A 14,258-nucleotide genomic window follows, 5' to 3' on the forward strand; every position below is an offset into this window, starting at 1 on the left:
GTACTAGTAGTAGTAGTAGTAGTAGTAGTAGTAGTAGTAAAGACCTAATTAAAATTCCAAAACATCAGCACTGGGTGACAGAGTCCTCGAGTATAGACAGAGAAACAGTTGGAAAGCTCTTTGAGTTCGATACAGATTCCAAAATACAACCCTACACATTTCTAGCTGTTCTTAGGAAATGAGCAAACTGCATTATACAGTTGGTGTACCTCAGGGATATGTGTAAGAGCCAGCTTCTTCCGGTTAAAAGGGAGGTTTTTCCTTCCCACTGTGCCCCAGTGCTTGCTCATACGGGGTCACATGACTGTTGAATTTTTCTCTGTCTGTGTTATTGTAGGATCTATCTTACAATATAAAGCGCCTTGAGGCGACTGTTGTTGTGATTTGGCGCTGTATAAATAAAATTGAATTTAATTGAATTAAAGGCTGGTAAAATAATATTTAGGTCTAATTTCCAATGTTTTATATTGAATTTGTATATAAACTTTCTATAACAACACCTAGTACATAAAAACGTGTAAAACAGAATGTGTTTATTAGTACTCGTTGCATTGTTATTTGCGTTATATTTAATTTACTTAAAGCTATAATTTATATTTATAATTTATGGGTAAATAAAAGTGTATTATGTTGAGAATCAGAGTCGAATGTGTTTTTAGCATTAAAACGAACTGTTATCATTTATCATGTATCTGCCGGCTCTGCGTAAATATTCCTGCGTTAATATGGAAAAAAAGTCGTGATGTTATCGGTGTTCTCACGCAGCTTGGGAAGGGGTGGCTTGCTCGTGAGCTGGCTCAGTGACGTCTGCGTCCCCTCCGCTGCCAGTGGCCCCTTGCCATAAGTATTCATGCCGGGCAAGATGGCGGCGATACGGAATCGGTGTTATTGCCAGTGGGCATAAAAAAGGCATTTTATTTAAAATAGAACAGCGAGTCATATCCAGTTATACACTTGAACGCATCGTGAGTGTATCTGCCACGTAACCAGCGTCGACGTCTTTTTTAATTTTACGCGTTTGAACGTTTTTCTTACAAAATGTTCTCGTTGTAAGTCGCTCGCTAACCGACCAGCTGGCTAACAGAGAGCAGTTACTAGCTAGCTATCCACCACAGCCAAGCCGCCGTGAAGTGTAGGATGGGAGAAAAGCTGGAGCTCAAGCTCAAATCGCCGGTTGGAGCAGAACCCGCTGGGTATCCATGGCCGTTACCAGTATATGTAAGTGTTAAACTTTAAAGCTTAATTTTTGTAGCTTTTAAGCTTTGCCTTTTGTTTTAGTCTTTGTTAGCCGCGTTAGCTGTGCGCTAACTCTAGCTAGCAAAAAGAGCCGTGGCACGCTCGTCCGGAGAATCGGGTCATACTGGTTGGGATGGTGACAGACGTGCTGTATCAGCCTTCTGCCATGGCTGATGGCATACCTGGATTATTTCAATCCGTTCTTTCCTTGTCATACTGTAGACACTTAGATCCTACGGCACATTTGACCGTAGCTAATAAAACTAACAGTGACAGCCACTGATCGGAGGTTGTTTTGAAATTGGACCACCGTTTTGTTAGTCTGTCCCTAACTTATTTTATGGCCGAACATTTTTTCCCTGCTCACATAGACCACACCATATCTCCGATGGTTACACAGTAGGTTTTTGAACTCCTGTCTGTACACATCTGAATAGCAGTGTTGGCATTCCTAGACTGCCTTCTGTGTGTGTATGTGTGTTATCCCAGCATAGTTTTAGGAGCGAGAGCAGCTGACTTGTGTTTGCTCGGGTTAACTCTGTACATGAGGTGGACCCACCACCCCCATCAGTCAGTCTGCTCTGTGCAGTGATAGCAATCATGCCTGGTAGAGACACGTTTCTCTCTCTTCTCTTAATTTTATTTCCATGTAGCTGTCAGCACGTCAGTGCCTGCAGTTGACTCATTCAGTATAAGCGGAAGGGGAAGCGGTTGTAAGTTCTGTGGTCCTTTTCAGTGGTGTGTAGTTAGTTTGAACTATCTTTCTCATTTATAGTAATTGCGGTGAGAAGATAGCGGAGTTTATGAGAATGCGTGTGTGGGGTCTCTTTGTGGCGCTTTCCCCCACCCCCACGCTGCACTGTGTCTGTCAGTCTGGTTATTTCACTTCCATCATAGTGTGTTTGTCCCATCACCCGTTTCAGTCTCTGTTGAGTCAGAGTTGCTTGTCGATGCAATCAGGCACTCCCTCCCTGCTTTGCCTGACAGAGCTGACCCTCCCTTTTTGCACTATGCCAGACTCTGATAACACTCACAGTTCCTCCCTCCCTTCCTCCCATTTCCTTATGTTATGGTCTGCAAAGATAAACAGGAGGACAAACATGTCAGGAATTTAATACATCATTGGGCTGCGTGAGCTATTTATACTGTCATGTGTTGAATTAGAAACAGCTGATGCATGTGGAGTTGTGTGATATGGAGCCCATTCATGCGGTGCTCTCCTCCTGTTTTCAAAGGGGGAAACACTTCCCCTCTCCTCTCCCTTCCTCTCTTGTCCATATGGTCAAGTCTGCAGGGAGGAAGATATGAGCCTGCTCCTGTTCAGCAATGCTGTATTATTAGAATTCACATACAAGTATGTGTTCCCAGTCACGTTTAAAACTCATTGTGTTTTCCCTTTGTTGAACTTCTTGGTGGTAACAGCAGATCCCACTCCATTTACTCTTCACTCCTACATTGCACCACATTAGGATTGCTTATCACACCTACAGAGCACGAGCACATTGCTATCTGTGTATGATAGACACAACATGGTAGAGCAGGGCGATATGGCCAAAAATATTTATCACGATATATATTTGAAAATTTGCGATAACGATATAACCGACGATATAATTGATGCGAGACAAAATACAACTCCACAACATTACTAGCGCAAAAAGACAACCTTCCATTTATTTTCACTTAAACAAGAAGCTGGTTTTTATGTACATTAAAGCTTTATAAAAATGTAACAGTGCAAATGCAAATTCCTTGCTGAAAGTTTAACCAAAAGGCATTTCCAGTAGAAATGGGCTGACATATCCTGAGCATAACCATGTATAATATCCACTGAAGTTAAAAAGAGGTGCTTTGCAACATTAAACTGCAGTGTGCAGTACGTATTTTTCGGACCATAAGGTGCACGGGATTATAAGGCACATTAAGCGAAACAAAGCAGTCAGATAAATCAAACTTTATTAAACTCATTCTTCTTGCTTCCTCCACTTCTGTACCATTGATTCATTAATGTTGAATTCTCTGGCAGCGGCTCTATTCCCATGTTGTTGCAGTATATTAATGACTAACCTCGTATTGTGGATGGATTATCTCAGTTGTTCTCCTGACTGAAGTTTGGTCCGTTTACAGCATCCTGCCATGCGATTGCATTTGTCTCTAACCATGAAGAACCTTCACGTTAACTTTTATAAGTGGAAAAGTGTTAGTGTTCGTCCTCCAGCTTCACTGTTTATGTTATGCTAACATAGCTGTGTCGCTAGCGATCACGTAGCACATCATTATATACCAGCTAGCCCAACTTCAGTAACCCTACAAACGTCACTGCTGTTTAGTTTCCTGTCTTCATTTATGTTGGAAGTGATAGCAGAGCTGTACGTTTGATTTTTTTCAGAAATCTCTCTGTCAGAACATGCTATATCATGCTTAGGTAACTAGCGAAACTAGCGAGCTAACTTCCGCTAGCTTCCTGCTAACTTCTAACTCCGTTAAATGTAATAACTTTTGTTTTCATGGATGCCTGGAAGTTAAACTTTATAGTTACACCTGGTAAAGCAGCAATGCTGATCGTTTTATTAAAGATGAAAGAATTTAGACAGTTTTTAACTCTAAGTGATGCTGCAGTGTTGTTTGACCTGAAGCATACAGAGTTTAGGACCCAGATTACTCCCAGATTTAAGAGCATCTTAGTCCGACAAATATGACAATAACAACGGCCGCTTGCATGTTCTGCAAAAAAATGTGCTTTGTCGTGTATCTGACGGACAAACACCAAACCAGTTCCACATCACTGAAGTTGCACCATTTTTACAAACCAATTCTGGTTCATCTGTTTCACTCAACAATCGGCCATGTGCGTATGAAAACAAAGGCACTGCGCATGCGCGTTTTACTCCCATTCTATCGCGATATTTCATTTTCCTATCGTTGCCTAACATTATACCGGTATTACCGTGAACGGTATAATATGGCCCAGCCCTACAACATGGTGTTACAGGCTTTTGATGTGTAAGTTGTGCTTTTAGTGAACCAAGCCCATAGAAAAAATGCAAAGAAGATGTTCTCTGATCTCTTTTGTTTAGTCTTTCATCTGCTGTTTGCTCACTAAATCCCCACATCTGTGCATCTGTAAATGCTTCCATATGAAGAGCACCTCTGGTGTGGTGCAGCTCTTTATCCATCTGGTTCTAGGTATTGGTACTAAGCAGCCCCACACAACACTTTTAAGAGATACGCTGGTGTTTTAAGTACTTTTGGTGTATGATCAGTAGGAATGTGTGGATTGTTTAATTCTGTATCACCACTGATATCATTATTACGAGTTTGGCTGATATCCACAGATGTTATCAAAGATGGACATGCCTGCCTTGTCTAAAGTGTGATGCTAGAGTGCCTTAAGCCTGTGTTCTTTGTAACACCAGGGGGCTAAGTCTGGTTGCAAAAATACCAGAAAAGATTGGAAGAAATAGGTTCCTTCTTCATTGAGAAGCTCTGTACACACTGTGCTGATCAGACTGATGGCCTCAGTGTCTAGTTTCAACTGATTAATTTTGAGCCTAATTTATAAAAAATGATTTAGAGTCAGAAAGGGCCATGATAAGCTATGAGCATATCAAGGATCAGTCATATCCACCTCTTGCTCGTCACATCTGGCTTCAAAACACCAAGATGGCGACGGTGAAAAAGCTCAGCTGGAGGCTTCATAACAGGACTTCACAAACCAGTGGATGACATCGAGGTGGCTATGTCCAACTGTTATGCTGTCTATACTAGTGAGGAGTACTGGCACCAGTTTTTATTTTATTTCTAATTCATCGCCCTTTTTGTAGTGGTTTAGACATTTGCCTAATAAGTGAAAGATCACCAGTTTGATTCTCGGAGGAGACACCGATGCCTTTAGAATTGTGCCAGGAAGGGTGTCCGGCATAAAACAACTGCTAAATCAAACATGTGGAGCTACCTGCTGTGGCAGCCCCTTGTGAATAAGGGAGCAGACTAAAGTAGCTTTTATTCATTGGCCCTTTTGTGCTGGGAAAACAAAAACAAATTTCATTTAAAAAATGACCAAGCTGTTTTAAAGCTTTTCAGCTCTTTGTCGCACCATCTGAGTATTTAGCCAGCACAAAATTGATGTGACACAACAGATAAAGATTGGTCATAGAAATTTGTAGCTCTAATCTCTTGTGCTCTTAGGCAGTAAATGCTAATACTGACATCTGACTCATATGTCTGTTTGATCTTCTTTGTTACAAAATCAGTGGTGACTGAGCATAATTCTTATGTGCATAAATGGAGGTATAAATAAGCTTGATTAGTCTCGATATAGCTAAAACAAAAAGGCTCTTTCATCTTACTACTTTTTTGCCATTTGATAAATAAAATGTATTCAAATTTCTATACAAAGCCTGACTTTGGTCATTTGTTCTCATTGGGTGTTGCGGTGTAGATAGTTGAGCAGTGTTTTGGGTAAAACCCCTACACCCACGGTGCATCTGTGAGGAGAGGTAGTGTGGAGAGGAGGAGTAGTACGTGCGTCACTTGAACCCACAGTGGGGAGGAGAGGAGGGTCCTCTGTTCTTTTTGTCTGAGTCTAGCTTTCAGACGGCGTTTATTTTTAGCAGCAGCTCTCTACTGGTGTTGCTGTGTGCCGTCTTTGTGTGAGCAGGTGACCTCCCCCTGCTGCATCTGATTCGCTCACTTCATACTCTGTATAGCTTCCATATTAAGAGCTACACAGTGCTTTGCTCATGTGTGTTTTAGGAAGATTTGTAGCTCATTATCATTAATAGTTAGCTCCATAATGTGGTTAACTGCTGTGCTCCGCTAACAGATCTCCTGTCTAGCCATGGTTCTTTCAGGGTGTGCGCATGGATGTTTTAGTTTTGGCGGAAGTTTGCGTAGTATTGGCGGGTAGTATTGAGCGGGAAGCTGGAAGCTGTGGGCTGAGAGCTGAGAGCCGTTAGCTCATGCTGCTGTGCCAGGCCTCAAACAGCTGACAAATAGCAGGCTCTCCTCCTCTCTCAGGCCCCCCTTTCCTTTCACAGTTCTTTTTTCGCTTCTCGCTTTCACTTTCCCTGCCTTTGTCCTCTTTCACCTTCAGTTTTCTTTTTTTTTTCCCCTTTCTACTTTCTTTCTTTTCTTTCTCTCCAGCAGAGGCTCTCTTTGGCAAAGCAGGAGACGGAAAGTGGGTCAGTGGGTCAGCTCAGGCAACAGGCTTAGGCAGCCTGTGTGCTGGATGCAACTTGAGTCCTGTTACTCACAGAGAGCTGCTCAGGCACTCCTGCTAAAATTAATGAATATAATTTCCCTGCATGTGTAAAATACAATAGATTTTTATCTTATTCAAGTTTGCTTCTGACCAACTTAGGGTGATTTTCAGAGACACGGGATGTAGCATGAGCATAGCTTCAGCCTCTCCAGTTTCATTAGGGTTCCCATTGGCATCAGCTATTTTTTTCAAGTTCCTATATACATTCAAATAGACACATACAGTCTGCATTAACATCTCAAACAGATGTTATTGAAATTCATAAAAACTCATCTTAGAACAGTACATTAAGACAGATACATATACTAATTTATTTTAAACACACGTTAACTGGGTAATAAGATTCAAATAATTTCTTTATAAGGTCTTTTTGTGGCTCTGTGGTGAAATGTTTAGGACATTTGCCTTACATGTGAAATATCCCTGGTTCAGTCCTGGGAGGAGACACAAACCCGGCCTTAAGGGGTCACAAGCTGCTGTACTCTTACTAATGATCTCAAAGGCAGGGGTTTCGTCAGGAAGGGCATCTGGCGTAAAATCTCGTCAAATCAAACATGCAGATCCATCTGCTGTGGAGACACCCTCAGGAAATAAGAGCGCAATCAACACGCAGGGCTCACAAAATCGCTAGCCCGATGTCCCGGAGCTAGCGATATCGCCTGTCGGGCGACCAAAATCTATCTCAGCCTTGCCCGTCAGGCTATATGATAACCCGACGGGCGGGGCTGAGATGGATTTTGGTCACCCGACCAGAGATATCGCTAGCTCCGGGACGTCGGGCTAGCGATTTTGCGAGCACTGAACAGTATCTCTTTCTCTTCTTCTTTGTTGTAATTTCTCTTTAATTATATTTATAATGATCAAAACTCCCATCCAGCAGTTTTATACCTTACCTTCACACATATTAGTGTGCATGTCATATTTACTTTCCCTCCACTCGATGTCTTTTTTTTAATAGAAAACGGTTTCATTAACATTCCTGCTGGATTTGGAAATGCTGTTTTAACAGGCACTGTCGCTCAGCAGGTAATCCGACCTTTCCAGGGTCTGTTACACAATCCGTTGCAGAGCTAATGCAGCAAAAGACTCATGAGTCATAAAATATGTTTAGGGGCTATAAATGCATTTGCTGCAGGGTTGCACACAGGATCATGATTTGGTTAAAGGAAACTCTGAATATTAAACATTACACCGTTCTCCAGACTAACATGCATTAATAACAAGAACAGTTCCTCGTGGCTAATTAACATAAGCAGCATGTGCCCATGGCTAATCAGCATTTCATTGCATACGCACATCGCCAGACCATATATTTACACACATCTTGTTTATACTAACACATGCTCAGTACAATACTGGCTCAGCAAGCACTCTGTTAAACTGATTATTTCCCCATAAACATATCAGGAGTTTTTCCCTGCGGTTAGCTACTGTGATGAAGCAATACCCCTGTTTCTCTGCGATTGCATTCACATAATCCTCCTAATGCACATTCAGAATCTCCCAAACACTAAAAAACTGAGTGGTGGTGGTAGTGGCTCAGGAGATAGGACAGGTCATCTGTCAGCAAGATGGTTCGTGGTTCAATCTCTGGCTGCATGTTGAAACATCCTTGTGCAAGATACTGGCGTCGTGTGTTTACCCAGTGCTTCGATCAGTGTGATTAGATGTTGTATGAATGTGTGTGGGAATGGGTGAAGGAGCTTTGTAGTAAAAAGTGCACAGTACAAAAGCACTATATGAGTACCAATCCATTCACTCTTTTTCCTGTTCAGGCCTGCTTTTCAGCCAGTCAGCAATTTGCCTACATGTAGCACCACCTTTCATCCTATCATGTCCTTCTACTGTGGAACCAGCTAACATTTTGGGTTCAGGAGACAGAGACTCTGTGCTTCTGAAATTAGGCCTGATTTAGGCTACATCATAAAATGTTTAATGTAGCTTAAATCAGGTGACCTTGAACCATCTGAGGAACTTCCTCTTTCTTTTTATGATCACTACGACAATACTCAGTGTGGTAAATGGCTGTAACTCAGGAAGGTAGAGCAGGTCATCTACTGATCGGAATGTTGGTGGTTTGATCCCTGGCTCCTCCTAAATATCCTTGGGCAAGATATTAACCCCAAGTTCCTCTCTGATGCATATGTCAGGGTATGAATGAGTGAGTGGTAGTAAGCACTTAACAGCATAGATGACAGTACTTGTGTGAATGGGTGAATGTGGCATGTTGTATAGAGTATTATTTTAGTATTTGAGTATTCCCGGCGTAGAAAAGCGCCATATAAGACTCAGTCCATTTACCATTTAAATATTTGTCTTCTCTTTCCCCTCACACTCCCTCTGGTCGCTGTAGGTGTTTGTTCCCACCTGAGCCTGATTCTGACAGTTTTTTTCTGCTAAAAGGGAGTTCTTCCCTCCCATGATTGTCAGTTGATGAGATTGTATTAGTGTTTTGACCTATGATTTACTGAGCTGTGGTATTGTAAGGTCAGATGTGAAGACAGTTTAGGGTATTTTATTTTCAGCTGTCAGTTTATTAGATACACCCCACATCAGTCTTCTAAAACTATCATGGCTTCAGCAGTGTTGAGGTTTTGTTTAGACTGGTTTTGAGTGGTCGTGTTTGGAGTTTAAGGACATCTAAAAGCTGTAATTTGTGGTGCTGCTGAGTGAAATGTTTTATTCTCGGTGTGGTTTTTGTAATATTTTCTCCCTCCCTTTTAAGGATAAACACCATGATGCTGCTCATGAAATCATCGAGACCATTCGGTAAGCGATGTTTCCGTCCTGCGATACTCCTACATGCACATGACTGTCAAAGACCTGATTTAGTAGTGATTTTATGTTTGTTTATTTAATAGGTGGGTGTGTGAGGAAATCCCAGACCTCAAACTGGCAATGGAAAATTATGTACTCATTGACTATGACACCAAGAGGTAAAATAATGTCATCAGTATCTGTAAAATCAAAGTCTGTGAGTCAGACAGAAGGTTAGATTGATGTCTCTGATAATTAGTTTAGTTAGTTTATGAGTCAGATTTAAAGACTTGATTAATTTTACCCAGCCATGATAACAAATTAGGTCATGATAGTTAGGGTTAACCCATGTGAGCTGTATTATTTCACTCAGAAATGTGCTGTTATTACTTAAATTAAATTATAGAGATCATATTTTATGTGTTGCCTCTCTCTCCCAGCTTTGAGAGCATGCAGAGACTTTGTGACAAGTACAACAGGGCCATTGACAGCATTCATCAACTGGTGAGTCCATATGTGAAAAGTTCCTTGCTGTTTTGTAGGAGAAGGCTGCACATTAGTCACAAACCTGGTTCTTTTGAATCTGTGCCCTTTGTGAATCATTTTCCCTAACTGTTTATTCTGGTTTTGAGTATTTATAGTAGGATATCAGAGCCAGTGTTCTCTAAGGTGGTCTATCTTTGTCCTTCAGTTATTGGATTTTGGTAAGAACTCTTTAGTGTGCTGTCTTATCTACATTCCACTGCAGTAATTAAAGAAATAGTCCACTTACACAGGTATTCAGACCTTTTGCTATTGATTTCTGGTGCATGCTACTTTTCTCAGAGATCACTTAGGAACTTCTAAAGATTGTCTGGAGTCTACCTGGCACTAATTAAATCATCTGTCCATACAACAGTACATTTCCCTAACCGCTTATTCCTCGAGAGCTGGAGCCTATTCCAGCTGTTGAAAGGTAGAAGTCAGAGTATATACCCTCACAAGCCCATCTTAAGGCTAACACAGGGCTAATTAAATCAGCTGGTCATAAATATGATATGTGTCTGTGTAAGGTCTTACAGCTGCTGATGAATATTAGAGTAAAAACTAGTAAACTGTAGTCTCTGCTATTTAACTAGCCTGGGCCTTTCCTGTCTTATCTTTGCTTGCCAACATGCAGACCAGGGTGCCTTTCTGGCAGCCCTTAAAATCATTTTTCTGCCTCTCCAAGTAGTCTCTTCCCCCATCGTACTCCAACGCCACTGTCTTGGACTGACATAGGCTATGGTAGCTGTTTTTTGGCAGTTGAAACCACCTGTGAGGAGGAGCTGCTCATTGAGAAGAGCAAGGTTTATTCTCAGCACTTGTGGTCAAAGTCAGCCAAGCTGGATCCTGTCCATGGGACTCGTAACCCCTTAGAAAGGCAGCTGAACATATTTTTCAATAATGTATTTTTTATGTCAGTGTCAAAGTGCAGAGAAGCAATTTATCAAATTTATTATTCGATTAAAAATGGTGGATGTGCATCCTTTGCTTTTACCCAAACTACATAAAACAGACAGAAACGTAAAATGTTCACTGATACTTGCCATCCACCGGGATTAAGCTCAAATAACTGTACCATTTAAAAATAGAGAAAAATCTAAAGGACATGTTTGCCAACCTTGTGGGATCTTTCCCAAAAGAATTGAGGCTGTTATTTATTTATTTATTTTGCAAAAGTATTAAGTGAATGCTTCACATATTTATTGAAATGGGATATTTTAGTCTTTTATTTTTAACAGTTGTACAAACCACTCAAAAAGCCTGTATTTGCTTTGTCATTATCATGTGTGCAGGTTAATTGTGAAAAATAATTAAATACGTTAAGATGATACCGTTTACAATGAGTCTGAAAACTCCTAAAAGGGATGGAGTGCACTCTCTGGGGGCGCTATGTAATTGATGCAAATCCTGTTTTACAGTGGAAAGGGACAACCCAGCCCATGAAGCTAAACAAGCGTCCTTCCAATGGGCTGCTGAGACATATCTTACAGCAGGTGTACAACCACTCAGTGACCGACCCAGAGAAGCTCAACAACTATGAACCCTTCTCCCCCGAGGTGTACGGAGAGACCTCTTTCGACCTGGTGGCCCAGATTATTGATGAAATGGAAATGATGGAAGAAGACACCTTTGTTGACCTTGGCAGTGGTTAGTTTGCTGTTATACATTTCATTCTATACTAACCACTTAGTAGAAGCACCTGAAGTTTGTCTTTGTTTCTTAAAAGTACTCCAGTAAAGTGTGTTTGTGGTTACTTGGATAAAAATGCTAATTAAGAACTATGAAAATGTCTGAAATTGTAAGATTCAGAACTCCAGCATAAATAGCAAGTCTGGCAGCTTTGGTGTGTTTATGTATTTTTAAAGAAATTGTTTCATATTTGCAGGAGTAGGGCAGGTGGTGCTGCAGGTTGCAGCAGCAACCAACTGTAAACACTACTACGGTGTAGAGAAAGCAGACATTCCAGCTACCTATGCAGAGGTAACTCCATTATCTCACATAACAGATATACAGACCCAGCAGCACGAGATCACTGCGTTTAGATTTGTTTTAGTGAAAAGCCAAAGCTTACTATAGACAGCTGTAAACTAGAGCGTAGTCTAGCAGAAAGAGCACCTGCTGTTTATTTCCTCTTCAGATCAGCCTTCAAACTGGTTTCTTTGTTAGCATTTTTTTGCCCTGTCACGCTGCACCAAACAAGGTGCATATACCTGTTCCACACTTGCACTAAAGCACTAAACGGAGTTCAATTAAGATTGTAAATGTCTGACACAGCTGGATTGAACCTTAAGCGGTCTTCAAACTTCCAGCAGCTCTATCATAATGTGACTGTAGTGTATGACTGCAATCAGTGCCGGTTTGACTATAGAGCAGGTAACAGACTGGTGAGTAGTGCCCAAGCTTCAGATAAACATCCCTGCTTTGAATTAATGTCTCCCGACTGGGCGGAAATTCAACTCAAAATCTTAGTCTTAATCATAAGTGTGAAACTCATGCTCGAGTCATTCTGGTAACTGAAAGGGCGTTTTTTAGAAACCAGTATCCAAACTTTAACTGGGGGCTATTTGTTTACTTCCTCTCTTTCTTGAAATGCCTCCACAACTCTCGCTTTATCATAATTTTGACTTTTAAAAACTTGAATTTTCGTATCAAGTGTTCTGATATTGTTTCTGTTCTTTGTTTCAGACCATGCATAAAGAGTTTAAAAAATGGATGAAATGGTATGGGAAGAAACACGGGGAGTACACAGTAAGTTGGTTCTTGTGTGACACAAGTTGCACTTTCATTGCACACACGTTCAGAAGAAACAAATTCAGGTGCTCTGTAGATTCACAGGTGTTCAGGACTTTTTCCATAACCGTACAATTTGTTTCAGCTGGAAAGAGGTGATTTTCTGTCTGAAGAGTGGAAAGAAAGAATCGCCAACACAAGGTGGTGTACAAAGCCTGATCACAGTGACAGACTGAAAGACAAAATCTTCATTTATGCTTTTCTGCAAATAAGGCCGTTTAGAATCTGAATCTAATCAAAATATAATCAGAAAATCGCCTCCTTAACTGTTTTTGTCATTCATTACATCCTGAGGTAACCATTTTTACTGTGAATTGAACTGTGAAGTATTTCCTCTTGTCTGTTTTCCAGTATTATTTTTGTGAATAACTTTGCCTTTGGTCCAGAGGTAGATCACCAGCTGAAGGAGCGCTTTGCTAACATGAAGGAAGGTTAGTACTTTTCAGCTAATAACTACACTACTTACTCATTACTTGTTTGTACTTGAAAACATCTGCGTTATTTTATCTTTCAGTTAAAAAACACTCAGACATACACAAGGCTCTTAAATTGGAAAATGTATAGATCATCACTTAAATTCTGATCAGAATTATCAGAAAAATTGAGCATAAATTATGTTGCACTGACGGTCTGTTAGGCACATTGATGAATTTGTGTTCTATAGAGTCAACAATGTTTCAGCTTCAAAGTCACAAACATATAATTTCTGCATTATATTCAGACCCACCACTTTTTGTATGTCATGTTTGGATCAGAGCATTCTTTTAAAAATCATTTGAGGAGATGTGTCCACTTTTTCTTTAATCTCTACAGTCTGCTCTCTGTTAATTTGGTATTTTCAAATTTCCCAGCAAAACTGAATTGAGACCCTTTATTGAAAACTAGAGAAAATTAATCAAAGATAGAAAAGCAGTTTGAAAGCAGGTGCATGTAGTATTTTGTTTATATAAAGCATCATGTTTTTGTAGTGTTGGTAGTGATTAATTCTTCAGCTGTTCTCATTGTTAATTAAGCTAAAATTGGCTCATGAGATCCATCCATAGATAGTTAAAGTGATTGTGTAAATTACCATGCGTGCGTCAAGTAATGAGCTGAAAAAGCTGTGGTGTGTACAACACATGTAAAGGATTTTTGTGCATTTGTTTTTCTATTTCCCCAGGAGGGAAAATTGTATCCTCCAAACCCTTTGCACCTTTAAACTTCAGAATCAACAGTCGAAACTTGAGTGGTAAGCACCCAATTTATTTAAAAAATAAATAATATTTAAGGCTCAATTAGACTTCCGTGTGATATTCTTCCCTTCTGTCCTGCAGATATTGGCACAATTATGCGTGTGGTGGAGCTTTCTCCACTCAGAGGCTCTGTTTCCTGGACTGGAAAGCCAGTTTCCTACTACCTGCATACCATAGACCGCACCATAGTAAGCACCCATGCTTCTCTTTGTCTCTGTAATGAGAGGAAGTGGTCCCAGGCGCCCACACGTGAAATCCTAACAGAGGATCTCGTCAGCTCAATAAAAAAATAATTGACTACTAAAGCAACACAAATAAATTATCCATTAGAGACGAACCGTAACCTAAACTCAAGAGATAAGCTGCCATAATAACAGCTGGTATCATCTTAATGAGTAGTGCATCTTGAGAGTAAGCAATCTGAGGTTTCACAGGCAGACATGTGCTTATTAGAT

General features: G+C 40.6%; 1 protein-coding gene across 3 annotated transcripts in view; it reads left to right on the forward strand.

Moving 5' to 3' along the window:
- The first annotated feature begins 782 nt into the window (after positions 1-782).
- dot1l (DOT1-like histone H3K79 methyltransferase) overlaps positions 783-14,258 on the forward strand; it is a 30,113-nt gene continuing 16,637 nt past the window's right edge. The window contains exons 1-11 of one of the 3 annotated variants that reach the window (XM_082524026.1): positions 783-1,218; positions 9,225-9,268; positions 9,361-9,435; positions 9,697-9,760; positions 11,200-11,428; positions 11,667-11,761; positions 12,467-12,529; positions 12,657-12,712; positions 12,923-13,002; positions 13,731-13,799; positions 13,885-13,991. In XM_082524026.1, the coding sequence (XP_082380152.1) occupies positions 1,138-1,218; positions 9,225-9,268; positions 9,361-9,435; positions 9,697-9,760; positions 11,200-11,428; positions 11,667-11,761; positions 12,467-12,529; positions 12,657-12,712; positions 12,923-13,002; positions 13,731-13,799; positions 13,885-13,991 (963 nt within the window). In that variant the 5' untranslated portion in view covers positions 783-1,137. Of the gene's footprint in view, positions 1,219-9,224; positions 9,269-9,360; positions 9,436-9,696; positions 9,761-11,199; positions 11,429-11,666; positions 11,762-12,466; positions 12,530-12,656; positions 12,713-12,922; positions 13,003-13,730; positions 13,800-13,884; positions 13,992-14,258 lie in introns of those variants that run through there. The other 2 variants (XM_082524025.1, XM_082524027.1) reach the window with 2 other exon arrangements.

This window comes from Aulonocara stuartgranti (assembly GCF_965226115.1).
Source record: "Aulonocara stuartgranti genome assembly, chromosome: 23".
Lineage (NCBI taxonomy): Eukaryota > Metazoa > Chordata > Actinopteri > Cichliformes > Cichlidae > Aulonocara > Aulonocara stuartgranti.